The 27,337-nt window shown below is 41.2% G+C and overlaps 1 protein-coding gene across 1 annotated transcript in view; it reads right to left on the bottom strand.

Annotated features, from left to right (window-relative positions):
• Positions 1–25,139, bottom strand: part of ENPEP (glutamyl aminopeptidase) — a 39,524-nt gene extending 14,385 nt beyond the window's left edge. The window contains exons 1-9 of the mRNA XM_064149370.1: positions 25,079–25,139; positions 22,219–22,869; positions 16,344–16,485; positions 13,536–13,667; positions 9,146–9,266; positions 6,918–7,072; positions 6,191–6,304; positions 4,868–5,002; positions 323–388 (exon numbers count right to left, since the gene is read on the bottom strand). Coding sequence (XP_064005440.1) covers positions 323–388; positions 4,868–5,002; positions 6,191–6,304; positions 6,918–7,072; positions 9,146–9,266; positions 13,536–13,667; positions 16,344–16,485; positions 22,219–22,832 — 1,479 coding nt within the window. The 5' untranslated portion in view covers positions 22,833–22,869; positions 25,079–25,139. The remainder of the gene's footprint in view (positions 1–322; positions 389–4,867; positions 5,003–6,190; positions 6,305–6,917; positions 7,073–9,145; positions 9,267–13,535; positions 13,668–16,343; positions 16,486–22,218; positions 22,870–25,078) is intronic.
• Between the last annotated feature and the right edge of the window lie 2,198 nt (positions 25,140–27,337).

The following is a 27,337-nucleotide window of genomic DNA, read 5'->3' as shown; positions in this document are numbered from 1 at the left end:
GCTCCAAACATACCTCTAGGCTGAGCAAGGGCATCCTAGCTGACAACAGGATAACAGAGGGGCAGAGGAGATTTCTCCAGTGGAAGATTTCTCTAGTGTAGATCTTTGCTGTCAGTCTATCAAATCTTAATGCAGTTCACATTCCTGCTTCTTTGAGAGCATGGAGCTTCTTCTCCTTGACATTGTCCACTCAGTACTGAAATGCATTAAATACTTCTGCTGCTAAAACCAGCATCTCTGATATTTAGTGTTTTAATAATGGCTTTGCTGCTGTCACATGAGAGTGGGTTGCACATCTGGTGTATTTTGGTTCCATCCTTACCTGGCAGCCTTTCTGGAAGAGTTCTGGTGTAATCCAGTCTCGAATCATTCTGAGGATTGATGCACCCTAAGGACAAAGAGAAAAGAGAGAAGGTCTTTTTGTGCTGCCCTAACTCTGGATTTCTGCTAATCTAAAAAGCAACAGGTGAATGAATATTTTGTAAGGCAAAAATAGAAATCATCCATCTGACTAAGAAAGTGATTTTTTTCCTAATTCCCTCATGCCACAGCCTGTTTGCCTGTTGAAGGTTAGTTCTGGATGTGACAGCTGTCTTTTAGCTGTGACCAGACACCTGTTTCCAGCTGTGCCAGTGGAAGGACTCCTGAGCTCTGCTGCTGGTGTTTACTGTCCTACCAGTTTGTGTGAGAGGTGCTCCCTTTCTCACTTTAAGCAGAAGAGGGGTGAGGGTAGATGGGAGCCAGCGCTATCCATCAGCACAGCCTATTAGAAGGAGAGACTTGAGCTGATTGTGCCACAGGTAGGGAAATCTGAAAATGCTGCAAGTCTAGGGCTTTCTATGTTGGAGATGTAATCTCAAGATGCAAAATTATCTTTGCTGAGGAATGGGGTTCTGTTTGTTTGTTTGTTTTCCATCCCTGGAAGTTTTTATGGCCAGGCTGGATGGAGCCCTGAGCAACCTGATGTAGCAGGAGGTGTTCCTGCCCATGGCAGGGGGATTGAAGCTAGATGATCCTTGATGTCCCTTCCAGCCCTGACAATTCTATGATTCTGTAAAAACTTTGGCCTCTGAAGCAGGGTAGAATTAGGATCTGACAAGTTACTTACCTGGGTGTTATAGAGAAAAAATATTTAAGACCTTAGAAGAAAGAAACAAAGGGAAGGTAGGAGAGAGGAGTAAAAGATCCTTGTGGAACAAAGAGGAGAACAGGCACAAAATGATGAAAGCCAAAAGCAGTGCAAACTCAATCTAAAAAAGCAAAATACGATTTTAGGATTAGCATGCTTTCATTTTCTGAACTAAATCAAAGGGCAGAGGAGAACTTAGTGCAATGAATGGTTTGAAAATCCACTTTTCCCATGGAAACAAGAACGTTATCTGAAATGTCACTAAACCCTGTCTCTCCTGTCTGTGTGTCTGAGAGGAACAACCTGACTGCAGAAGCCATGGAAGCAGGACTGTTTGAACAGTTTTGTCTCAAACTTCTTTCCAGACTATTGCAGAGTCAAAGTGGTCAGCAGATGAATCTTTTCTGATACATGAATTTAGCGTGTTTGCCGTGAAATAAGTTCAAACCCAGTTCAGTAACATTTAGAACAGATATCTGTTAGTGGTACTTATAAGACTGTTTATGATTAATGGTGATCATAAAGCTATATCTATGCACTAGGTAACCTCAGTTCCTCAGCTTTGTCTATCAACTGCTTCTTATCTGACCTCTCATACACCATCCCCTCCCATTTACATTACAAGTCAAAGCAGCAATACACACTTGTGTATGTGTTTGGGAAGAGTGGAGATTTCTTGGGTTTAATTGCAATGTATACTTAACCCCTTGCATCTTCTACTGCTGATTTTCAGTCTCTTCCCCCTCCTCCTGTAATTTCATTGTAGCCTATGATAGAGCCCACATAACTTATGTATAAGTTGTGACGGAATCACAGAATGATGGAATCACCTTTGTTGGAAAAGACCTTCAAGATCAAGTCCAACCATTCTTTAACTTTTCCAGGTCTGGTGCTAAACCATGGCCCTCAGTGCCACATCTCTGTGTCCTTTAAGCACTGCTATGGATGCCCACCTCCTCGGGCAGCCTGTTCCAGTCTTTGAGAACCCTGCCAGTGAAGAAGTTTCTTCTAATGTCCAACTTAAACCTCCCTTGGTGCAATGTGAGGCCATTTCCTCTTGCCCTATCACTTGTTACTAAGTAGAAGAGACCAACTCCTACTTGACTTCGGCCTTGTTTCAGATAGCTGTAGAAAGTGAAAAGGTCTCCTCTCACCCTCCTTTTTGACAAACATTTGACAAAATTGTATGTGTCAGAAATGTGGAATGTTTAATCTTAATCTTCTTTAGATGGAAGGTTCAAAAACTGGACTCTAAAAGCAGATTTCTAGCAGAACTTAAATAAGTATCTGTTTTCTTCAAAGATAATCACTCTAAAAGACAAAAAACAATTGTTACTTGAATAGAATAGGATCTTTCAAACTAAGAGGATTTAACTGGAAGAGGTGAGATGCAATTACTTTTTAAGGACAGACTAAAAAAAAAATATATATTTATTGATTGTGTAGGTCTAGTCTCCTAGGTGCATAATGCCCTCCTGATCCCAACCTAGTTAAAGGTTCCCTCATAGAACCTGAAGCAATTAATTAATTAGAATTTTAGGATTGTGTAAGCCTTATAATTGCTCTGGTAATGTTAAAAGAGAGCATTCCAAGTGGCATTTTATTTATTTAGTGATGGATATTATCATGAGGACATTGTTTGTATAAGAAATATGCAAAAGGGAAGCCAAAACAAAGCCAAAAAAACCCAAGTCAATATTGTCATGCATTTAGATATAAATACCAACAGTAATTTGAGCTAAATCTACATAAAAACTTTCTTATTCAAGCCAAATTATATCCCAAGCAGACTGTTCCCAAACAATACATGAGTTCTCAACTGTTTTCTCTTTTAAATAAATGAGTTCATGTAGAAATTATCTAGGCAGATATTTTTTTTCCTCCATTGTGATTTTTTTTCACTCTATGCAAAAGTCTGTTTCTTGCTTAGCTTACCACTAAAATACATTTTGAGCCAGAGTACTTGATTTACCCCTGTATGTTTCTTGGCTTGTGTTGGTTTGATTTAAAAACAGTGTTACACAATGCAGGTTTTCACATGGTTTATGATTTGGCTGTGAGGCATTTATGATGCAATAAATACTGGTTGTATTGTTGGATAGAGGATTTAGCAATTGAAAACAGAAAACGGATGGAAATGGATGGATTGAGTCTAGCTAATAAAAGTAATGGCTATGGCTACAAACTAGCACAGCTAAAGCTGGAGTACATACTTTGGCTGATAATGGGAGCTTGAAGAGAGACCAAAATGCAGGGTTTAAGGGGGAATTTTCTGTGTTCAGTGGAAACTTGTTATGGCATCAGGTAGGAAACACTGACAAACACACAAGAAGCTGTCAACAAAAACATGATGTATCAGGGTCAGAAGCAACATGGGAGATGATGGGTTCAGGATAGTGAGCAGAGTCTCAGCTCCTTCCCCACCTTGGTGGTGCATGTGGAGGTGAGAGGGAAGAGGCTGTTTTCTCACTCTCTCCTTTAGGCTTGTCTCTTAATGTACTGGAAAAAACCATCTAGAAGCAACAGTGTTGTCAGGGTGTTTGAGTCATGAGTTAATTAGATACCTAGTTAGATACCAAACCTGCTCTGTTCATGTCTAAGGACAAAATGGCTTTGACTGTCTCTGATGAGGAGGAGGATGAGCCCAGTTCAGCCTTCTAGCTTAGATCCTGCTGACCACATCAAAGTGGTGACCCTCAGAGCTGCTGCTGACCTCTCTAGTGCTCTGGACCTCAAAGCACTTTTCCATGAGTGCTGAGCTCTTGGCTACTGCCCCTCACAGTCAGGACTACCAGAAGCTGTGGTCTCAGGACAGCTTCTTTGCACCCTGGCCACAACAGTGGTTGGGTGGCAGAGGTGTCCTGGTGTCTTGCTGCTCAGATAGAGCTACTCTTCCTTAGTCAGTACCAGCTGGCTCCTTAGACAGCCTTTATAGGTGTAGGTCTCTACCACCACTCAGAGGGACAGCCTCAGGATGAGAAAAAAGCTTGTCATCACTGATGGAGTGTCCTCTACTACTTCTGGTGCTATAAATGACTGTGCTACAAGTTGTTCCTGAGCTCTACAATATTCAGGGAAGGATGGAGCTAACTTATCCTCCAGTTTGGTGCCAATGCCTGTAGAGTCTGGTGTAGCTTGCCTTTGCTGAGGCTTTTTGGGTGGTTGGGATAATGTGAGCAACGTGAGACAAGATGTTCTTGTGTTTTCACCATTGGTTGCTTGCTTTGCTTCCTCAAAGTTGGACTACCCCAAAGATGTGAAGGGAGAGTGAGAGAAAGGACATCTGGATTCCTGCATCATAGAATATAGAATGTTTTGGGTTGAAAGGGACATTAGAGATCATCATCTGCATTTGCACTGGATTATGAGGTTTGACGTAACTGGGCTGCATCAGCACATGAGGTGCTGGAAGAGGGATGTGATTAGTATCTCGTTTAGGACAATTCTAAACCCAATTACTTTAGTGGCAGAAGATGCTGACACAGTGGTCTCCCTGCACCTCTGCAATGTTGTGAGCAGGTCTTCATGGCACACAGTAGATGATTTGAGCTCTGGCTGCAGTGCTCCACTTGCAGATTCTTTTGATTGAATCATCAGTGACAACAGCAGAAGAAAAAGATCCACACAGACACAGCCCGAGTTCATTAGAAGTTAGGTTTATAAGATCCCCTGACTTTTATCTGCTCTCCCAAACTTACCCTTCTTTGCACCCAAAGCTACAAGAAGAGGTTATCCTACCTTGCTGTAGGATATCCCATCAAACACGGAGGTGATTTCAGCTGGAGATGACACTTCAACCACAATTGGGTGGGAAGATAACAAAGAGTCATCCTTCATTACAGGAAGCACATCATCAGTTAGAACCTGTTCAAGCTGAGAAGGAGAAGATATTAGAACAAAGATATCACAAATAAAGGAATGGTTACATGCCTAACTTTATGGAGTAAGAAGCTTGAACTGCAGCTTCTCTAGGGGGAGGCAGTTGAAGTGGAATGAAATTCTACCTCCACTGAAGAAAGACTTACAAGGTCTTACTTTACATCTCAAAAGGGGAAGGATGATATTTTTTCCTTATCTAAGATAAATTGCCTTTTGCAAATCCTGTTTTCCCATGTGTATCATAATACAACACACCCCCCCCCCCCCCCAGCAGGCAAAAAAGGAGCCTGTCTGATGAGTTTCAGCATCCTGACAATATCTGTAAAGAATTATGAGCTCCATTTGCAAAATGGAGTTGGGGAGGAAGGAGGCAAGGTTCTCCATCTCAAGGTTTATAATATTTTAAAGTGATTATATTTAAAAAAAAATGTTTAAGTGGCCTGCAGTCAACATCTCCTTACTTCCTAATCAAAAAAAGACTAAACTTCTTCAGTTTTGTCTGTAACTTCTCACTACTTAATACTGAGATGACTCTAGATCTTAAATGAATATAGTGTCTAGACAGAAAAAAAAAAGTCTTTCAAATTTTAGGCATGGTAATTGTTTTCTTTTCTTATGTAGTTAGAACAATAGAACCTCTACTTCCCACTGTAAAAGAATCCAGGCATGATTTTGTTCTCAGTCTCATGTAAGATGGATATGAAGAGGTATTTATGGGCAGCAGGGAGGTGGGGGAAGCACTGAGTAGGCACTGTCTGCTTCTAAAGTCACTCAGAGGCTAACAAATTTAGACAGCGGGCTCAAGCTATGCAAAACTTGGCCTGCTTCCTTCAAGTGGCAGAAGTTCTTTATTTTCTGGTAGCCAGAATCTCATTACACCTGGGTGGCTGAGGGAAACATGGATGCTACAAGCTGTTTGGGAGAGAAGGAAGAAGAGAGCAAGAAACCACTCTTTTTTCACATATTGCTACCATTCTTTAGACTATAATGCATATTTAAGGATACCTTCTTTGGTTTTACTTCATAGTCAGTAAGTAGAAAAGCTGAAACAAACTTCTTCTTTATGTTGCACTGTACTATGTTCTATAAATATACTTCTAATTCTTCATGGTCCCTCTCTGATTTTTAATGACCCCCAAAATGTTCCTCCCAGCCAGCCTTCCACAAGACAGAAATAATTACCATTTGCCAATCTGGTTCTGAAGCATTTGTTCCCAGGTATTCAAAATAACTGGCAAATCCTTCATTTAACCATAAGTCATCCCACCAGTCCATGGTCACAATATTTCCAAACCACTACAAGCACAAACATGAGAAGATGAGTTGTTAGATAAATGTTGAATGTTCATTTCAGTATCATATCTCCACATACACCATTGATTTGTTCACTTTTCCTCCTGTTGCCAAATGCAAATTATCATAATTCTGGGGTCTAAATGGGAATTCAAGCCTTGCCTTGTTGTAAAACATCACTTTTATTATAAAATTACATATTCCTGGAGAGATTACTATTGATTCATTTGCCACTGAAAGTGTTTTTAGTTTTTCCTCTTGATCTAATGATTTGTGCTTGTGAGGATGTGTTTTCATACAGCTTCCACAGTGTACAGTTGTCCCTGTTTGCTTGCCCAAAAGAGACATCTGCACATGCAAATTAGTTCTTTTAACACATCTCAAACAGATTTTTGTAAGCTGGCTCACAGTCTGGGCCCAAGCATCTAAATTCCTGAGGAAAAACTCAAAGGCAGTAGTTGCCATACTTGAAAGTTGTAATGGAGAGCTGTTCTAACAGCATATTTTGCAACCAAGTTGTGAGCAGGTGTGTAGAAGATCCCAAGCAGTGACAGTATTCTCGAGATTAAAATGTTGTGACTACATGTTTGAAGCACTGTAAAAAGAAACCACGTACCTGATGAACGAGCTCATGAGCTATCACAGCAGCTACTCTCTGTTTGTTGGAAGAGGCTGATTCATTGGGATCATACAGCAGGTTTGTTTCTCTGTATGTGATCAATCCCCAGTTCTCCATAGCGCCTGTCCCAAAATCTGGAATAGCTATTTTATCTGTATCCAAAGAAAGAGAATGTGATTACCACCGTATCCTCTGAGGCACTTAGCTTGTTCTCTTCCTGTGTGTTTACAGCCTGCTTTGATTGCCATTTGTGGCTCTGGCTTACTGCTGTGGACTGCAGTCTGTACCTCATGTTTAAGAAGCAAATGGTCTTGCTTTGCTGAAGTTTATAGAGGCAGGACCAGTTGCACTAGCTGCAGATCTCTCCTGTGAGGTGCTGTTTTACTCCTGGGAGGTCACATAACATACTTTACTTCATTTTGGCTCCAGGAATTAAGAGTATTACCTGGGGATGTGCTGTAGTCAGTAAACCTCCTGAATCTATCTGTATCACAATGAGGCATATCAATGTTTGTCACACTGTTGTATTAGAAGTATTTATCAACATGTAACTTATGTAAATCCCCCATGCAGTGAACAGTATCTGCTTCTACTCCTGGTGATCTTGGGGTGGGGATCAGTAATCAATACTGGTTTAAATAAGATTTGTGGACTCCACTGGACTGGCATGTTCTCCTGCAAACAATGAACACAGCCTTCCTGTGTGAGTTAGTCAAAAACTACTGATTGATTTAAAGCTGGATAGGACAAGTAAGCCTTACTCCACCATAGCAGAAGATAGGAATTACTTATTTCGATTTAAGCAACTTGATTGCAGAACCAAAGCTGATAATTTGGCAACAGCTTCACTGGCAATCAAAACAAGGAAACTGGCAATGCCAGAAACTATAAATCAGTGTGAAATTTAATATCCAAATAAACTATTATGCAGAAAGACATGTGATTCATCAGGTTTGATATAGGCAACTTCTAATTCTGGTGGAACAATATTGTAAGTCAAGACCAAACAGATGCGCTGAGAAAACCAGTATAAAGTCTCCAAGAGCATCTATCCTCTGACACTGGTGACTTGGGGTTACCAGTCCACTCTCTGTAGCACAGACAGACCCATGTCTGTATGCTAAGGTGGCAAAATCATCAATCTTTTATAGAAATGAAAGTCTGAATATGAAGCCTAGGTGAGATACAGTCCCACTTAGTACTGGAGACCAGAGTGTAAATGGATATGTTGTCCTGGTTTTCCTAATTCAGTTGTCATTACAGTGCAAACAAATATTTGCACTAAACTCTGATGATGTTTTGAAAGAGGGAGGTAAAAACCTGTTGCTGAAATAATACAGGTTAGCCTGATGAGTAGGTATGTGAATAGCCAGTACAAGATTTACATAACATTGTTAATTGTCTCCAAAGTTTGGGGTGCTTATTTTTCCCCATTACATTGCTCTAACTTGATTATCATTAATATTTTTTCCATCCTTTTAAGTTCATGAACCTATCTGAATTACCTCTTTGGAAGTCTTAGGAAGTTGCTTTTCCAAAACTCTGATTACATTCCCAACTTTATTAGCTCAAACTGGACAAATAAGATCCAAAGTCCTGGTAGCCTAAGCGGCAGGATGCCCAACCATGCTACTTTTAATTTGCTTCTTTTGTAACTGTGGGCAAAATTTGATAGTGAACCCACTCCCATTTAGCTCCAGGTCTTTATTTAGCCCAGCAATAAAAAGCAAAAAATATATGCTGGACCACATTCATCTTTCCAAGATGTGGATACACACCCACTTTGCACAAAGGTTAATAAATAGTATGACATATTCTCTGGCAGTTTACATCTTCACTTATCTCACTGCTGACTCCTGTCCAGAGGTTCCCATGGAAGAGGTACATATTTTTCTTAAACTCTTTCTGGCTCTACTTTAGCTCATGATGTTCCTTTGCTGATGATACCAGTGCTTCTTCTACTTTTTACAAGACAGTTTAAAATGACCATGCCAGTACCACTGCTTCAACTGAGCAAATAAAACTGTGAGAACTGGTAACTGTTACTGAAGCAACCTGCTCATCATGACATTTAAGAATATCTTGAACTACATGAGTACAGTTTTATAACATCCTGACGTAATATCAGCCATTAGCAACCAAATGTTTTCATGTTTTTTCCACCAAAGCACAGAGACCTGTGACAGCAAGGAGCAAAAGGGAAAAAAATGAGTATTAATAATTACCCAACTTTGGAAGGGAATAGCTCATATTAAAGTACTCTTCAAAGAAGTCGAACACAATTTTTGTTACATTTGCTGCATATTCTGCTGTGTGTATTTGTAGTGGCTGGGCATAAACTCTCAGCTGTAAAACACAGAGACAGAGCAGTCTTCAGTTAGAAGGTGGCAAGCACTGAGAAGTCATTTAACACACATACCTATAACACTCTAAGGAGCTGGCTTGGATGCTGAATTTTGTTCCCTTACACATTTATTCACAAAGTGGTTTGGATGTTGCACATAAGAGAGACATAACCTGTGCATGCTTTTCACACCGTGTCTAAACTGTAAAACTGGCAAAACTCATGCCCAGAGCTCACAGTGGCCAAGCTTGGAGCAGGGTCTGGGTATGCATGCCAGTCTCTGCTTCCCCCAGGCCTGCTTTTCTCAAGAAGGAAGCCTGGACAAGCACAATTGAAGTGAATCCATGTGTTCTGAGCGGTTCCTTGTTCTGAACTGGTCTCATTAGACCAGTCCTTAGGAGGATATCTGTCCTGAAATGATTCTGAAGCCCATAACAGCCTATTTTATTTGATTCTTTCCTACTTTCCTACCTACTATTGTCATAATTTCCTCTTGCCCTTGTATGCTGGAAGATCCCAGACCCTTTGAAGATAGTGTGTTTACCAGACCTGTAACTGTTCCCAGACATGCTGTCCCATGCAGGTCAAGCAGCTGCTTGCCCAGGATCTCAGGTCATTCAGCTCCCAGTTTCAACAACAGTGCTTGCTGGGCTGCTGTGCTTCTGGAAATACTAGAAAACAATCAGCACCCTTTCTTCCCAACAGGCAGGTCCAGGAAAACTGTCACCTTTGGTAGCCCTGTGTACAGTGAGTGACCATTTGTGTGCTCCTCTTGTGTATCTGAGCATGTGGTCTTTTTTTTTCCTGAATATGAAAAATGTTGTGTTGAGCGCTAACTTTTCCATCCCTGAGGCCTGGTGCCCAGTATTGCTTTGGCTCTTACTGACAGGCAATAGGAAACTTCAAGCACTAGAGGACTGGAGTCCTTATAACACCTGTAACCATGGTGAGAGGACTTGGAAAAGCATTTTGGAATGTCATCTATGCACCGTGAAGCCAAAGTTTAACCTTGGTGTTCATGGAGTCTTCCCTCAATCTCTGAAGTATTTGTCCCAAAGATCACACAAATCTCTGCCCCAAAGCAGAGCCATAAGCACTGTAGTGTCCACTGGCAGGAGCTGTAGGCTGCTCAATGTTCCTCAAAATCTTCATTTTGATAACCAAGAGAGTGAACTTTCTAAGTAAGGAGTGAAGTTTCTGACTCTAGGAAAACCAACCTGTCTCATTTTGCAGGCTCTAAATGGTTACATTCTTCTGGACATGTTGATGTGGCTTGTTTACTCCTCAGAGCTGTCTTGCAGCCAGGAGTTTGGGGTCCAAACTGAGCAAAGGAGCCAGCCTACTCTAGGATCCCTCTTGGAGCCTGACAACACATTGATTTCAATACCATGAAATTTCACTTCCTCCAAAGAGGGGGAGGGATGAGAAAGTGGTCACAAATAAAGATGGAATGAAAAGAAAATCCCAACAAAACAACCCCCAAAAAAGCTTATGAAATTCAATCGTGAATCCATTCCAGGCAGGGGATTTCCCTCAGGGTCAGTTTGCAATTACAATCTGCAATTTCCACTTCAGTAAGCTCTTTACTCAATTTAGCAGTCTTTGCTCCCCTAGCTGATCCATATTAATGGGTTCCAAACCCTTTAGCACGCACTAGAACTGACTTTGAGTTTCATTTGTATAATCTCCTCTGTGATTTTCCAAAGCAGACATTTGGTACCTGACAGGTAATCAGCTCAGGAGCACGGTGTCTGGCTGTAAGCACATTTCCCACTATTGATTCCGTTTGTGGCTTTGTTAGGACAACGGCTCTGAGAGCAAACAACGTTTTAAAATAGTTTGCTGGTTGCTGTTGCAAGCAATGTATGGATCACACGGATACTTCCTGCTGGATGAGGGATTTATTGCTAGAAGTTTATAGAGCAAACCATGGAATGTTCTCAGTGGTCAGTGAACCTAAATACTTTGTTGCTTGGCTGAGCTTGCAGGTTTTTGGAAAGGAGCTGCTTGGTTATTGGAAAGGAGCTGTTTGGTTAGCAGAAGGGCTTTCTAAATATCTGATTAACAACTCTAAAGATTGCCTAGTTATCCTGGAGGAAAGATAATTTTTAGTGTTGGATTTTATGTGGCTTCTTTAATTAAAACCAATCTTACACAGAAACCAATCTTACACTTTATTGTTAAAACTATGTCAATGATAAGAGGAAAAAAAAACCAAACAGTTGTGATTTTAACCTCATGAAAAAAATCCACACGTTTTCTGCTGGAGACAAGTCCTCAGACATTGCTCAGTGAATAAAGTTAATAAAAGCCTTAGTAACCAAGGCCTTAATTCGGTGTTTCTTCAGGCAGCCCCTGTACTGACTTGAATACTCCTGTTTCTACATACACTTTAATTTCAGTGAGCAACCTCTTCTCTTTAGAAAAGGTACAACTAGTCAGAAACAGCGTGGGCTTTATAGTGTTATGCCTGGGGGGAAAAAATCAAAACTAATATTGACCTCAGAGTTATATTCTGGAGCATGGCAAGGGCAAACAGAGAATATTCATCTTTCCATCTAGAAAATGAGAAGTTTTATATGCCTTCAGCATTTTTTTGTTCTCCTATCACACTGTGTTCTACAAAAGGTGCACACATTCTGATTCTTCAAACAACTAAACTCTAGAGAATGTCCATAGAGGCCAAATTACCCAATTCCTGTCTCTGATAGAGAATGGAGAGGCCAAACTGAAGAGCATCTGGTTAACAAAATTGAGTGACCTAAAATACTGTCTTGTCTTGCAGATGACTCAGCTAAACAGCAGGAATCTCAGAATACTGCATCACTGTCTCAAACCAGAGAGCCTATTTGATTGGCTAACTGTAATTGAGCCTTAGTAATCTGTCAAGAAGTTAGCTAAGTGTACAGCGTGGTGCTAATGAGAGCGCAGATGAGGGAGGCCTCAGCACAGCACTATGCCAAGAAGTGTTTGCTGAGATCTGGATCAGCACTCTGGAGATTGATGCAAGGCAGAATTTCACGTCAGTTTGCGTAGGCAAGGATTTGCTGAGCTTTTTCAGATGGAGAAACTCAGGAAGAGCTAACTTGCTGTGGAACAGTGATCTGGCTGGGGTTTTGCTCTAGATTCTCTGGCCATTTGTATCACTACCTCCAGAAGAGGAGGAAAGTGCTGTCAGCTCAGCTAAACTATAAGACCATGTGTTACACCCCTGAGGGGAAAGGTAAAGGAAGCAGATTCACAGATTGCATTGGGTTATATGGAACTGTCAGAGGTTAATTTGTCCATCCTCCCTGCAGTGAGCAGGGACACCTTCAACTAGATCATGCAGCAAGCAGCAAACAACATACTAGGATCTAGTATGTCCTTTGCTGCTAGTATCTAGTACTAGCTCTAGGATCGTTCTAAGTCTTAGAGGAAAAAAAGCTGTAAGTCAATAAATAATGATTGGTGTACTGAACATCCCAGGCTGGGTTTAGGCTAGATGAGGAGTTCATCTTGAGGGGCAAAAATGAATTTTGGCTTTTAGATTGTGATCCAACATAGGATGTTGTGATTCAACAAAACGTTTTGTGATCTCCTTATACTTTCCAGTCAGACATTCCAATCTAAGTGACAACTGGATTAGACTGACTTGCATTTAAGTAAAGGAGATGTTTTAATTTGATGGATGTAGATTCAAGCATAAGCACTTCATTAGGGCACCTACCAAATGCATGGCAGCTTAGGCAGACATTATCACTTCTGTACTTGTAAAGAACATACACTAGGTAGTTTCCTTTAGCATCTATGCTAAAATAAAGAATATTAGAGCCAATACCCAGTGGCACAGCATTTTAGTCCCGTGTCTCCATGGCTGTAAGTAGGAAGACATTGAGTACATGGATCCACACCTTTTAACACACAGGAAATTGCATTTGTACTGTGGCCTGTGAATCTGTTGTATCTGCAGATTTGCACATTTCTTCAGACTCTGGGCAGGGATGAGGTTGGAGAAATAGTGCTCTTTCCTCACCCCTATATCTGTATGGGAGATACTGGCTGAGATCTCACCAAGATGGGAGACAGAGAATGACTGCAAAATGCTGTATACAGTCAAAGTCAGAGGGACCACTGTGCCCATCTAATCTGACAAAATAAGCTGCACAAAACAGGCTAGAGAAAGGGGGAAATATGTTCCCCTTTGTATTATACAAAGAGATATTTCATTTAAAGAAAACAAACAAGCAAATCACAGGACCTCTGTCATCAGAACCATGTTCAGGACTTACCTTTTTTCCACTATCAGATATTCGCTCTACAAAATCAAACTGGTGCACTGCAAAGCATACCAAATAAGTGCTCATGGGGACTGACTTCTCAAAGATTGTCTGATGCCAGCCACCACCCAGATTTTCAGTTCTCTGCACAAATGGAAAAATAGATAATTTGATTTTCAGAATTGCAAACATATGAAGAAGAATGTGCAATATTTCTAGGAAGGCTGCAACTATATAGGAATAACAAATCACCTCTTCAGGTTCACCTCTTTTAAAGACCTCCAGAGTTTGAGGATTCAACTATCTCTGTTGGGAGCCTGTTCCAGTCTTTGAGAACCCTTTCTGTCAAGAAGTTTCTTTTAATATCCAAACTAAAGCTCTCGTGATACAATTTGAGGTATTTTATCTCCTCCTATCACTTGTTAATAGAGAAGAGCAACAGCCATCTGGTTCCAATCTCCTTTCAAGGAGCTGTGTAGAGAGAGAAGGTCTCCCCTCAGCCTCCTCTTCTCCAGAGTAAATAGCCTCAGTTCCCTCAGCCACTCTCCATGTGACCTGTCCTCTATACCATTCACCAGCTTTGTTATCCTTCTCTGGACCTGCTCTAGCATCTCAATGTCTTCCCTTTAGTGAAGCCTCCAAAACTGAAGCCAGTACTCAAGGTATGGCCTCACTTTGGGAACAGTCAAAATGTTTTTCTGCAATACATGAAATGGAACTTTGTTTTGCTGCACTAAGTTTACCTGGAACTAATTTTCACCAAATATTTCATAGCATTCATGTGCACAGGAGTTTTGCCAACAGGAATTTTTCAGTGTATACTTTGTTTTGTTGTTGAAATAGTTGCACAAAATAACATCACTTTGGAAAAGACTGGATTCTCTCCTCTCTTAAATATATGCACCATGCAGGAATAATAGAATCATAGAATCAACCAGGTTGGAAGAGACCTCCAAGATCAGCCAGTCCGACCTAGCACCCAGCCCTATGCAGTCAACTAGACCATGGCACTAAGTGCCTCATCCAGTCTCTTCTTGAACACCTCCAGGAACGGTGACTCCACCACCTCCCTGGGCAGCCCATTAGTCAAAGACTGCAGAGATGCTGCTCTAGGATAAAGATCAGGCTAACTTATCTGTCTTGAAGTCATTCAGATACAAGCTGGCACTGCCATTGGTGGATTGCTTAAATGTTTATCAGGTTTAGTGCTGATTATAGTTTTTATTTTCAAATAAATTAGAAACCTTCCTGGATTTTCCCAAGTGTCCTTAACTTTCAGCTGAACAATATGGCCAAACCTGCAACCTGTGGCATACAATTCATCCTCTAAATATTTATACCTGCTATTCATTATCTGTTCTTGCCTGTCTGATAGCTTTTTTTGTCCATGCCAGATACAAGGTCCATGTGTGAAGGTGTAAAATCAATGTGAAAGCCCATTAAATCCTGATAACACCTTGTCTCATTCCTTCAGCTACCTTGCCAGTTCCCTCACTTATCTAAGGCCTCTGAGGAAAGGTACAACAAACACTCCTTTCAGATATTGTTCATCAAAGCACCTGGTGCTCTCATAGATATCATAGAAATATTTTTAATAAAAATAGGTCAGAGCTTTAAATTTGAAAAGGGTCTGGGAGCCATCTGCACCAGCTTGGTAGCAGTTCTTGCAGCTGTATTGTGAAGGAATAGCTGAGCTTTGGGGGAATTTCTAAATAAACCAGTACACAGCAAAGCAGACCTTTGTTTTCTGGGTGGGGCAGTGACTGGGAAGATGCAAATGTCAACAGCCTGCGGGCTGGAAGTTCCTTTTTTATTTTTTTCTTTTTGAAAAATACTTGGCACTTTATCTCCCACTTCAGAACACATTCATTAGAAATGATACATTGGACTACACATTCAGTTAAGCTATTCATTAGAAATTCTCTCAGCTGAAAACCATTCAAACTTCCTCCAGAGGACCTAGAGGTAGATAATCGATGCATTGAATTTCATACAAAACTTGGAATTTGACCCAGGAGGTCCAGAAATAGATTATGTAGAAAATTATAGTCATGGTGGATTGACAAGTGTCCACACCCATGAGCTGACAAATGAGATTTCAGATCCTATATTACTAAAAATAATAACTAAACTTTCTTGCTGGCAGGATTCTGTGCCATTAGGTTGTGATCAGCAGACTCTCACTTTGAACCATCATGTAATTTCAGTGATTGTTTTGTACTTCCCATCTGGAAAGCGGCTGTTTTCCAGAGTATTTCTTTTCAGAGCCCTCTTGAATTAACTGAAGAACCTGTCATTACCTATTTATAATTAGTAAGAAATTCTCAGCTCGATTTAGATTAGACACTGGGAAGAAAATTTTCCCTGTGAAGGTGGTGAGGCACTGGAACAGATTGCCCAGAGACAGATTGCCAGAGATGTTGAGAAGGCTCCAAGGCTCTAAGTTTTCAAAGCCAGTCTGAATGGGCCCTTGAGCAGCATGGCCTAGTGGAAGGTTGCTGGAAGTAGAAAATCTTTGAAGTCTTTTCCAACCCAAACCACTCTATGATTCCATGAATATCCAAACAGAGGGCCAGTTAGTTAAAAATGGAAGCCACATTTCATATTTGCTTTGGATTCAGCTTTGAATTGCCATGTCATGTGCTGGTGGACAAGTCTTGACCAACCAACCAGTCTTATTTCATGGAATCTCAATTAACCCTCAGCTTTACAGTATCTGGTGGCAGTCTATGAATGCATGAGGACCTTGTGATCCATGCTACCTTTGCAGTGGCTTTATGGAACCACTCCACATAGACAGCAGAGTTGGGAAATACATACCTGTACGGGCATGTTTGAAAGTGCGCTGTAGGAATCTTGATGGATGATAGATATGTTGTAAGTTGCCTTTTTGTTGGGCTCATCAAAGCAAGGAAATGATTTCCGTGCATCTGTTGGCTCATGATCAGTAGCTGCAATGCTCCTTAAACAAACAACAGATTGGCAAGCCTTCATTATATAACTTTTGCATCTTATCTGCAATTGTAAGCAAATATTTTTAGCAATTTCACAGCCTAAAGTTAACTACAAATATTTGTGTGTACTTGCCCATTCATAAAAGGAGGTGACATGAGAAATGTATGAGCTGGCATCACAGTCATGTGTGACACATACCCAAAAGTCTCACACCAGCATCCTTTAGGTTTCAGAGCAAAAGCTAAAGCAAATTGCATGTCATCAAATGTTTTTAAGAGCTGGGCAATAAGAGGAATGGCCCCTCATCAATCATAACAATTTTACTTACCTTTCTGATGAGCTTTCCCATTGATTTATGTCTCTGAAATAAACTACTGATTGTATAATCTGAAAGAAAAGCAAGGCCCTCATATAGGAATGTTTACTTCAGTCAATCTGTGGGTTTACCCAATAAAACACATATTGGATCTGGAGTCTTGAACATCTCCTGAGAGGATACCTTGGAGTACCATAAGTGCTCCTAAAGTCTCATCTTTCTTTCATGTTTCTTTTTCTGCAGTTAACTACATGCAGTTTCCTGCTGGTGTTGTTATGCCCCCATGACTCCATTAATGAAACTACTAGAGAAAGAATGAAAAGTTCAGGTGAACATCCCAGTTCATAACTGATGTTATGCTGTTTTGGAGGTGGGAGTTAGAAAGTCATCTTGGTTATGCAGAAACAACTGGAGGAGATAGACATTAGGGGTCATATAAAAAAACCAAAACACAAGTGAGGTAAAGACTGTGAATGTTCCTATCATGTATTTGATTCTCATAGTGACACAGGCTTCACTCTCACCCACTCCTATTTAGTGAACCACAGAGTGGCAAAGTGCCACCACAGAGTGGCAAAGTGTCCAGTGATTAATAAGGGATCACAGATGCTTCTGCAATTAATCTGGAATGTCAAACATTTTCTGACAACACTTCTACAGCTGCTCCAACTATATTAAGGTAGTTTTTATTTCCAAAAAGTAATTAGAAGTGTACATCATAAATTACAGGTCTGCAGCAATCCTACAAGCTCACTTGACAACCAATTTTTCAGAGCTTCTCTTGCCCTTGGCATTTCCCTGTGACAGTTAAATACTAAACTGATCATGAGGAACTTGTAGCTGCAAGGGTCATTTAAAAGCCTGGTGGAGGTAATGTGTCTGGGCTCTTACCATTTATGTTCATTGGAACAGGAACTCAGATGTTCATGGGCAAAAAGCACAATGAACATTTGCCTTAAGGTAACTCCAGGCCTTGATTTTGTTTGGTAAACTGTATGATGTCATTCTCTACTTTTCATAGGATTTGAAAGCTGTTTCACGAGTAAGTTAACTTCTAGTCCCTGGGGCAATGCTTCCCTGCTATTGCTTAAAAAATTGGCTCTATACTTAGACACATTTGTATCTTGTTCCTACAGACTGATAACACTGTCATCTTTCTGTTGATTTGTAAGGTGATAATCCATCTATCCTCAGACACTGAGATGCTGGAGTAGGTCCAGAGAAGAGCAATGAAGCTGGTGAAGGGTCTGGAGAACAGGTCTTGTGAGGAGCAGCTGAGGGAACTGAGGTTATTTAGGCTGGAATAAAGAAGGATGAAGGGAGACCTCGTTCTACAAGTCCCTGAAAGGAGATTGAAGCCCTGGGCATGTTGGTCTCTTCTCCTTAGCAACAAGTCATAGGAAGAGAGGAAATGTCCTCAAGTTGCACCAAGAAAGGTTTAGTCTGGATATTAGAAGGAACTTCTTCATTGAAAGAGTTCTCAAAGACTGGAAAAGGGTCCCCAGGGAGGTGGTTGAATCCCTGTCCCTGAAGGTGTTACAAAGGATCAGAAATATGGTGCTGACATACATGGTTTAGCACCAGACTCGGTAGAATTAGATAATGGTTGCACTCAGTGATCTTAAATGGTCTTTTCCAACCAAAATAATTCTATGATTCTATAGTTCTGTGAAGCCAGGCAGAAATAAGCGGTGCAAAACCTTAGCACTACCATTCCTATGGAGTAGATGATGAGAACTCCAGGCTGTGGCATGTGTTGAGGTGGCACAAGAAATATGAAATACTATAATTTTCTTTCAAAATGCATAGTATAGTTTTTAGATAAGATTTTCTGTGCTGCTTAGTGGCTTCTGCTCCTCTGCTTGCTGTTGCTGTTGATGTGCAGACCTTTAAATGCAAACAAGAGGTGACAGTTGTAAATACCATGGGAATAAAAAGGGAAGATCTGCCCGAGACTGCATCCAGCTGTTGTTCCCAAAATAAAGCAGTGCTGCATTTAGAATCATGATGAATTTCACACACATACACACACACACCCTGCACTTCACTTTTTTTCCCTTCAGTGTATGGTGGTTTCATGCTTAAAAAAAACTCCCCTTGAGCTAATTCACCAATCTTCCTCCTGTTCTTTCCTTAGATTTCCTTCTGGGAAAATTTCTCTTTGAATAAGAAATCCAGGAGTTCAACTACTGTACACTAAAGAATATTTTGCCATTACCCTAATCAACTAAAATCCTAAGTTTAAGTTGTCCTGTTAGAAATGTGCCCAGCTTGGTATCTTTCATAAGCTTCAATGCCATCTTCTTGTGGAAGATAAAATTCCAGTAAGATGGAAGCTGTATTTTGTCACTAATAGTAATGCATAACCAAAACAAGCTGCTGTGACCTGTTTGTATTATCTGTAATATTAGAAAGAAAAGGAAAAAAAAAGGGGGGGGGAGGGGGTTTAGGACATTCCTTGAGAGGAAGAAATGATTTTTCTTTGTGCTCCTTTCCCCAGTATCTGAAAATACTAATGTTGGAATGCACTTATGCCCAATCACACAATGTTAGGGGTTGGAAGTGACTTGCAGAGATAACTGAGTCAACCTCCCTGCTAAAGCAGGATCACCTCAGACAGACTGCTGAGGAACACATCCAGATGGGTTTTGAAAGCCTCCAGAGAAAGAGATTACACAGCCTCTCTGGACAGTCTGTTCCAGTGCTCCACCACCCTCACCTTAAGGAGTTGGCTGCTTGTGTTGAGTTGTAACCTCCTGTGTTCTAGCTTGTGTCCATTGTACCTTGTCCTATCACTGGGCACCATGCAAAGTAGGATTTGTTCTTCTCCCTCCTTCCATCAGTGTGGAAATGAAATGCTCAGATAGAGAAACACCTTTACCAGAGGACTTCAGTAATTAGAGCTGGGTTAGTGCACCTACAGGAAGATCTAGGAAGTTCTGTGTCTCAAAGCTGCTTTCTCACTTTTTGCTTTCCTGCTCCGTACCCTCTCACACAGGTTGAAGTAGTTGTGTTCCCAGGGTATCTCAAGATCTGCCTCTGGGCACATCCAAAAGTGCCTTTGTCCTGATGGGAATTATGTGATCTCTCTGAACAGGATTCTCAAATGAGGCGTTCCTCTCCTTAAGCCTCCCAAGGATCCCAGGTTTGCAGGCATGCTCAGCACATGTCTACCCACTGTTCACAAAACGTGCTGGGAGTTTTGAATCTAAGCAACAGCAGAGTCTGGGCACATGCCCAGTAAACAAAAAGCATCGTAGCAATGCTTTGGGAAACCTTTACCTTCACAGGTAGACAGCTGGGGAGCAGCTCAGCCCCGGGAGCTGATTTTCCAGTGTTACTAATTCTCTCAGAAGGTCTTGATGCTTCTAATGCTGCCCGGAAGGGACAGAGGAGCAGGTTAATTACACGCAGCCCTCATTTTCACCTCAGTTCCTTTTTCTCCAACATACACTGTTAATAGACTCATTTGACTTTTGCCATTACCTGATCTGATTTGTGTTTACTGACTGCATGCCAAAAATGAACTGTCTGGGTTGATATATTCTGAGGGTGATACCTGCCTAAGGCAAAGGCAAAAAAAAATAGCTGATATCAGCCAGTGATGTTTTTTAGTGGAAATCCAGGGGAAAAGGCAGTTTTAATAAGTAACAAAACCTTTTCTTTGCCATCTTTCCTCACCTCATCCTACCACCTACCCTCATGCTTCATAACTGCAACTTGGCTGGTGGTTGCATCACCACATTTCAAAGCTGTGCTTATCACTGTCACATGCATTGCCTCTTCCATACTCCCCAAACAATCTGCCCAAACTTAACCACTTGAAAAGCATTTCGGAAATCATCATTCACTCACTCTTATTAGAGCCCTTCTTAAGCCTAACAAACTCACATGCTCAAGTTCCTCTCTGTGAGGAGTCTTTTCAGACTACTGGCTAGGATCATCCCTGGAATTGTAGCTTCCAGCATTCGTATCAAGAGGTAGGAACCCTCTCAAAGTGAGCTCACATTTTATGCTTTCTTTAGCTCATGAAGTTTTTCCTGACATTAGATGCTTGGTCCTTGTCTTCCTACACTGGCTGGATCTAGCAGATGGACCTCTCACATCTTCTGCTCTGTGTTCTAGGTCTTGCTGTTCTGGTGTTGTGACAGACCTGAGGCAAGTCACTTAATATCTAGATATCCTTCACTGATAAAAAGCAAGTGACACTCCTCAACTTAGGAAGATGCTAAGACATTACACTTTAAAAGTGCTCTGGGGATGTCAGATGCCCAAAGAATAAAACCTAATCACTTTCCAAGTCAGAGCAATACTGAGGTGGTAGAGAGAAGAAAATAAGAGGGATAGAGCTGTCTGAGATTCTAGTTGTTATCTGCATGCCTTCTTCTTAGATCAAATAACTATGTTATGTATGAAAAAAAACCCACAATGTTTGTTTTTCCCTCTGCCTCTCGTATTTGCTGCTGCTGCCTCTCACTGCATTGCTTGGCATAGCCTGTCAGCAGCTGCACAGGGCTGATGCAACTCTCACTTGGGACACGGTTGTCACCAGGAGGGGCAAACAACTGCTGTGAAAACACACCTGTGTTTGTCTCCTGATACAGGGTCTTGGAAAAGTCTAGCCAAGAGTGTCTTCTGTCCGTAAAGGCTGCAGTGACTCAATTCAGGAAGGTAAATACTGGGAAATGGATGAGCATCCCTTCCATACAGAAACTGCAGAGAAATACCTCTGAATGGTGGGAAATGGCTTTTGCAACCTTTCAGCTTGAGGAAGCACAAATGTGGGAGGTGGAACGGGCTAAGTGAATTGGCAGAGGCTTTGTCGTACTTGAATAACTATCAGTATATTCAAAAGGAAGAATTGGAGCACAAACCCCCTTGTCAAACATATTCTTCATAGCATGGACTTTCCTACCCATAACTTAAACCAGCTGCAGGAAAATTCTGGTTTGGATATTCCTCAGGCTTACAACATTAAGGAGGCATGACATGAGGAAAACTATCACGAGAGCATTTTACACCAGAACTGTTACCTCGGAGAGTGACAAGAGAGAATAGTGAGAGCTGTATCCTATTTATTGTACTACAGAGTTAAAAACAGGCCTCAATCCCTTCAGCTCTCTGAGACAGCCATTTGTAAATCTCAAAGGTGACCTGGGACCAGTGAAGTCAGTTTGCAAAAGTTTTTCAGAAGTATAAGAACAAGTCCCTCATCTCTCCAGCCCACATTCACTTGTCAGCAGCCAAAAGGTTTTGAATAGCAGCACCTTCCTTAGGGAAAATGAGAAAATTTAAGAACAGCCCAGAAATGTCAGCAAGTTGGTGAGAGACAAGACTGAGAAGCTGAACAGGAACAGAGCAGGCCTGAGCAAGTAGGAATAGAGAAGAAAGTTTAATAAAGAAAAGAAAAAAAAACTTCTTTACTTGATCTCTCCGTTGTCATTGTAGGTGGTCCTATAAAACCCAACCAGGGAACCATTCAGCCAGCCTTGAAACTTCAGGGTGAGTATGTAGGGATCACTTTCATCAGTGACAGAGAGCTCTGCATCAGTCTTCATCACTATGTACTCTTGTGTCTGGTACTCAAAACAGTCATTGAGAGCAATCTGCTGTCCTGAGGATTTCTGGAGTGTGGGCATCTCTGTAATCTTGGTCTCTCGCAGGTGGAGCCAAAGGGCATTGGTAGAGCTTTCCAAAACAATATGAATGCTGACTGTCCCTGTGTAAATGTCTGCCTCCATTTCAGGCTTCACTTGCAGGTCATAGTGGACAGGCTTGACATAAGTGGGTAGCCTAAAATGTCTCCACTCCCCAGTTTCATCATTTTTAGGAGGACAGGGACCCAAATCCGCTGGGGGAGGAGAGTCTGTTGGCTGATCTTTTTCCTCTGAAGATTCTTGAGATTCTGGTCTGGACAATCCCACACCAAGCCCCACGGCAAGACCTACAACAACCACAACACCGCAGATGATAGCCACATGCTTTGTCTTCATGCAGTACCTCTTGGACTTCTTATCCTCAAAATCCATGCCCTCCATCTCTGCTCCCAGGTCTGTTCTCACAGGAAAACATTAACTGTAAAAAAAAAAAAGGCTGATTAGTCACTTCAGCACTTAGATTCAGTAAGCTCAGCAGACTTAGTTTGTATTTTAATTGTGTAGCTATTCTCTGCCCATCTCCCCCACCTCACTTTCCATGAGACACTCAATTAATTAAAGACAACGTGCATTTGGATGAAATGAGAATGATCAAAAGGAGTGCATCTGGGCTGGGAGATGGAGGAAATGGGCACAGAAGAACATTGTTCCTGCCGTGCTCCCCTTATAAGCAGTGCAACGCCAGCCCCAGCCCCTCCTGCTCTGAGTTAAATATAAAACAGTGCTATGTTAATCAGCAGTTAGATGATCAGATGCCAAAGCTCTGTCAGCAGCTTTCAGAAAGGGTTTGCATACAGAGGTGTAACTGCTCCAAACCCTCAACCTTTGCCACTACCTTTTCCTTTTTTTACCCTGCTGTGTTTTATTTAGGTTTTTGAGGTTTGGGGTTGTGGTTGGTTTGTTGTTTTGTTTTGCCTTTAAAAAAAAACAACACTTTTTCTACTTGCTAGCAAAGATCTCTTTGAACTTCCACTCTGCATTTTACGAAATGACATCTCCAAAGTCTCAAAAATCCAGCAAAAATCACACACATCTTTCAAGGACTTTTCATTTGTTTCCTCTTTTCTAGGCTCATTTACCTTTGTCAACTAATTTGAGGCAGTTACAGGCAGAAGAATGCACAGTGGAACAAAAAATTTTCTTCACTGACTTCAAATTTTAAACATGTTTCATTCCTGTCCCCCTTTCACAGGGCCAGTTTTCCAGGAGATAACACACACACATAGCATTGCCTCCTTGGTCAGTGCAATTACTGACAATTACAGTGAACCCTTGCTGTGAGGGACACTTCTGAATATGCAATTATGTGATTTATGTACTAAAGATCCAATTTAGCATTTACTGCGTGTCATCACGATGTGCATGTGGCACTTCATCAAAACAAACTTATTGAATAGAGCCTCCTTGGGGGAACTCATTGTAAGGGTGGCCTCTCTAAGCCTGCAAGCAAGATGTTGCTAATGCTGTGTGAAACCAAGTACAGCAGTAGTCTTGGCCTTGTTTGATGCTGAACAGTGTAGAATAGAAACATCAGTTCCTGGATCTCTTAACTTCTTTTCTCTACTTATGGAACCCACTTGAACAGACTTTTTAATCAGGTACATAAGTTTGACAACGTGCCTCCTGTTTTAGTTTATTGGGAGACAAATTGACATCACTCTTCACACCAGCTACAACTCTGACTACTTAGCCTCCTTATTGTTTGGGTGTGGGTTTTTGTTGGTTTTTAATTTCTTTCTTTTTAGGCGGGGTGATTTTTTGGGTGGTGGGTTGGGTTTTTTTTTGAGATGGATGAAGTTTCTCCTGAATGAGTTGACTGGGGTCTTAGAATCAGTCAACATATGCTCCAACTGAGAGGCAATGAATCTGAGAAGGAGCTTTTCCAGGACAGACTTCATCCAGTCCATTTGGAAATGAATCTGCTCATAAGGTGCTAAGTCTCTCTTAGAAAGATCACCAACCACCACTAGGAACTTTAGCCACCCAGTCAGCATTAGTACTCTTACAGCACACTGCTATTTATATAGCATCTTATTTTAAATACAGCATTTCTCAACAAGAACTGAGGGAAAGGGAAAAGGAAGAAAAAAGGGTTTTGGGTTTTTTTGCTTACCATCAGGTTAACTCTTCCTGAGATATTTTCAAAAGTGCAAAACTAAAAACAGCAACAAAAAAATCAAGCAGAAAGATATAAACCTGTTTCACATTATCTGTTTTTATTGTTTCCCATTTCTCTGCTATGATCAAAACTAGATATGACATGGGAAAACAGTGCTCTTTAATGGATTGAGTAAGATTTAGCTTCTAACACAGCCAGCATCAAAAGTCATCATCTTAACATTGGAAAACATTTCAGCTTTTCTCTTATTCTGTGGTAGGACAGGACAAATTAAAAGTGCTAGAGTAGATTTAAAGTAAGACATCTTAAGCCAGACCAGGTCAGAAATGATGAGGGAGTAAATGTGTCTTGATTTCAGGTTACATTTTTTTACATCATTCTCATTTAAAGTGTTTTCTACATCATTCTCATTTTCATTCCCCTTAGCAATGAGGTTTTCATGTTTCATTTTAAATCTGCAGATGAAAAATGCTGTTTGAACTTACAGATGACAGAGTAGGTTGCTTACTGTAATTCTGAAGAGACTTGCAGGTTTCTTCACTGGTGGTAGCTGCCTCCTTCAGAAAGAGCTAGAAACATGTGTGAATGAGCTGCTGGTCATAAACAGCAAAAATACAGGCATTTATTCTAAGCTTTAAAAATAACGTCAGCAGTAAAAGTCATCAGAAGCTAATGAGAGGTGACAGCAAACTAGCTCAGGACATAGCAGAGATGATTGGTGTCTTCTGCTAGTTAAGAGCATTAGTGGAGTTATACACAAGATCTAAGCATTGATCTTCTCTTTTAAAAAGGTGAGATTCAAGCCTAGCTGCAGCCAGAAATAGGTATCATATATTTCTGATAGTGATAGCTATGAGCAGAGATATCCCTTCCATATCAGAAACATGCTTTATTCCTAGCTCACACCACTGGGGTCAGCCAGCACTGCTAAGAAGCTGACTAGCTGCCAACGTCCAAAGATAAGACGGGGCTCAAACTATTAATTCCTCCACACAGTAGCAATGAATGAGGGCAGAGCTCCCAAAGACAATGCCAATGCTCTCCCTGCTTGGCTGCCTCCAGGTAGAAAGTAGTAGGGAACAGAATCTGCATCCCTAGATTGGACAGGAAGATGGCCATCATCAACATTGTACAGATGCTTTGCCAGCGTTCTCTCCACAGGCATAAGATGATGAATCCATGTTTGGAAAGTGGAAGAAAACTAACCCCAAGTTTCTCCAGCACAAACCACAAGCCAAGGCAAGTCCTGGCCAAGCTTGGAGGGTTTAGTTTAATTTCTAGGAAACTGAAAAGAGATTAATACCATCTCATCAGTCATCTGGACAATGCTGACACCTGCTATCATCTGTTTGTGAATTTGAAGAAATTCCACCTTAAGTCACATTGCTCTAGGATTACGAAATGGGTCCTTTGGCTCTCTACAATACAGAGGGTATGAAGTCACCTTGCACTGTTGTGATATTGCTGGTGGGCACGCATATGTGCTCACAGGAGCAATATTCAGATTATCATTTCAGTCAACTACCAGGAATATAAAGTAATGCCAATTTTTATCCCCTAATTATCAGCCATTCATTTCCAATATGAAATCCAATTTTAAGTTCAGAAAATGGAATGCAGTTTCCACAAGTGACAACTAAGATCACCACCAGCACAGGCCTGCTGCAGACATTCACGGAGAAGTCACACGGTCCCAGGAAATTCTTAGTTGAAGATGACAATGAAAAAAGAACTGCTCTGGAAAGCATCAAAGAGATGGAAAAAAATGAAGGATATTAAAAAAAAAAAAAAGAGAGAGAGAGAGAGAGAGAGAGAGAGAGAGAGAGAAACACCCTCCGCTGCTACTCACAACAAATGAAACTCTTCCAAGCCAAGTCCATCCTTGGAATAACATCAAACACTCACTGAGCCTATGCCAAAGAGGTCTTTGGCTCCCTGTGTCCAGGGATGTTAAAGCAACACAAGGGCAGCAGAGTCTAAAAACCTCTGATTTCCTTCTGTTCTCTGAGCTGCCCTTGCCACAAGATTTGGGGATAATAGATGGAGCCTCTCTGCCTCCAGCAGGAAGAGTCTGGCTCTCTTTATGCTAATTCTCCTTGTTTGATTTGTCTCTGCAGAAGCAATCTGCTGTAGTGACTGCTTTGTGGCAGAGCTGCACTTTTAGACTTCTCCCCTGCGGCCCTCTACCAAATAAAAATTTTAGGACATTAATTTCAGAAACGTGAAACTGGTTGTAGCCTTCCACCAGGTCGCAAATTAACCGTGTCAGAAACAATTTCCCTGTCCAGTGTTTTCTTACATCTGCAGTGACTGATTTTGTCTCCATCCTTGGCTCTGAACACCCTCTAGCAATCATTTATCCCCTAGAGTTCACAAGCCTTAGTAATTACTGGCTTGCAATGGTCCTTCTTCCACTCACAGTCTTTTCTATGACAGCTTTTAACTACAAAATGTGTCCTTTTGGGCTTGGCTTGTTTGGAAATGCAAATGTTTTGAACTGGTTTGAGAAGGACAGTCAGGATTTCTTCAGTCATAATTGTTTCCCCATTTAAATTCCTGAAATCTGGCCCCAGCACTGGGGTACTATTGCTGTGTCACCTTGGGAGGGCTGTCTTCTTCCTCTGCTGCAGCACTACCAGCTCCCTATAGAACACACCAGTTGAAGCAAAAGTGAGAAAAGGAACAAACTTTTACAGTATAACCTTTAAGATACGTTGGGACATCAGCAGGTCCCCAGGAGAATCAAATACTGCAGTTTAGAAATTCT

Source organism: Pogoniulus pusillus, chromosome 9 (genome assembly GCF_015220805.1).
Source record: "Pogoniulus pusillus isolate bPogPus1 chromosome 9, bPogPus1.pri, whole genome shotgun sequence".
Taxonomy (NCBI): domain Eukaryota; kingdom Metazoa; phylum Chordata; class Aves; order Piciformes; family Lybiidae; genus Pogoniulus; species Pogoniulus pusillus.
Note: the sequence above shows the minus strand (reverse complement) of the source record. Positions and strands in the feature narration are given on the sequence as shown.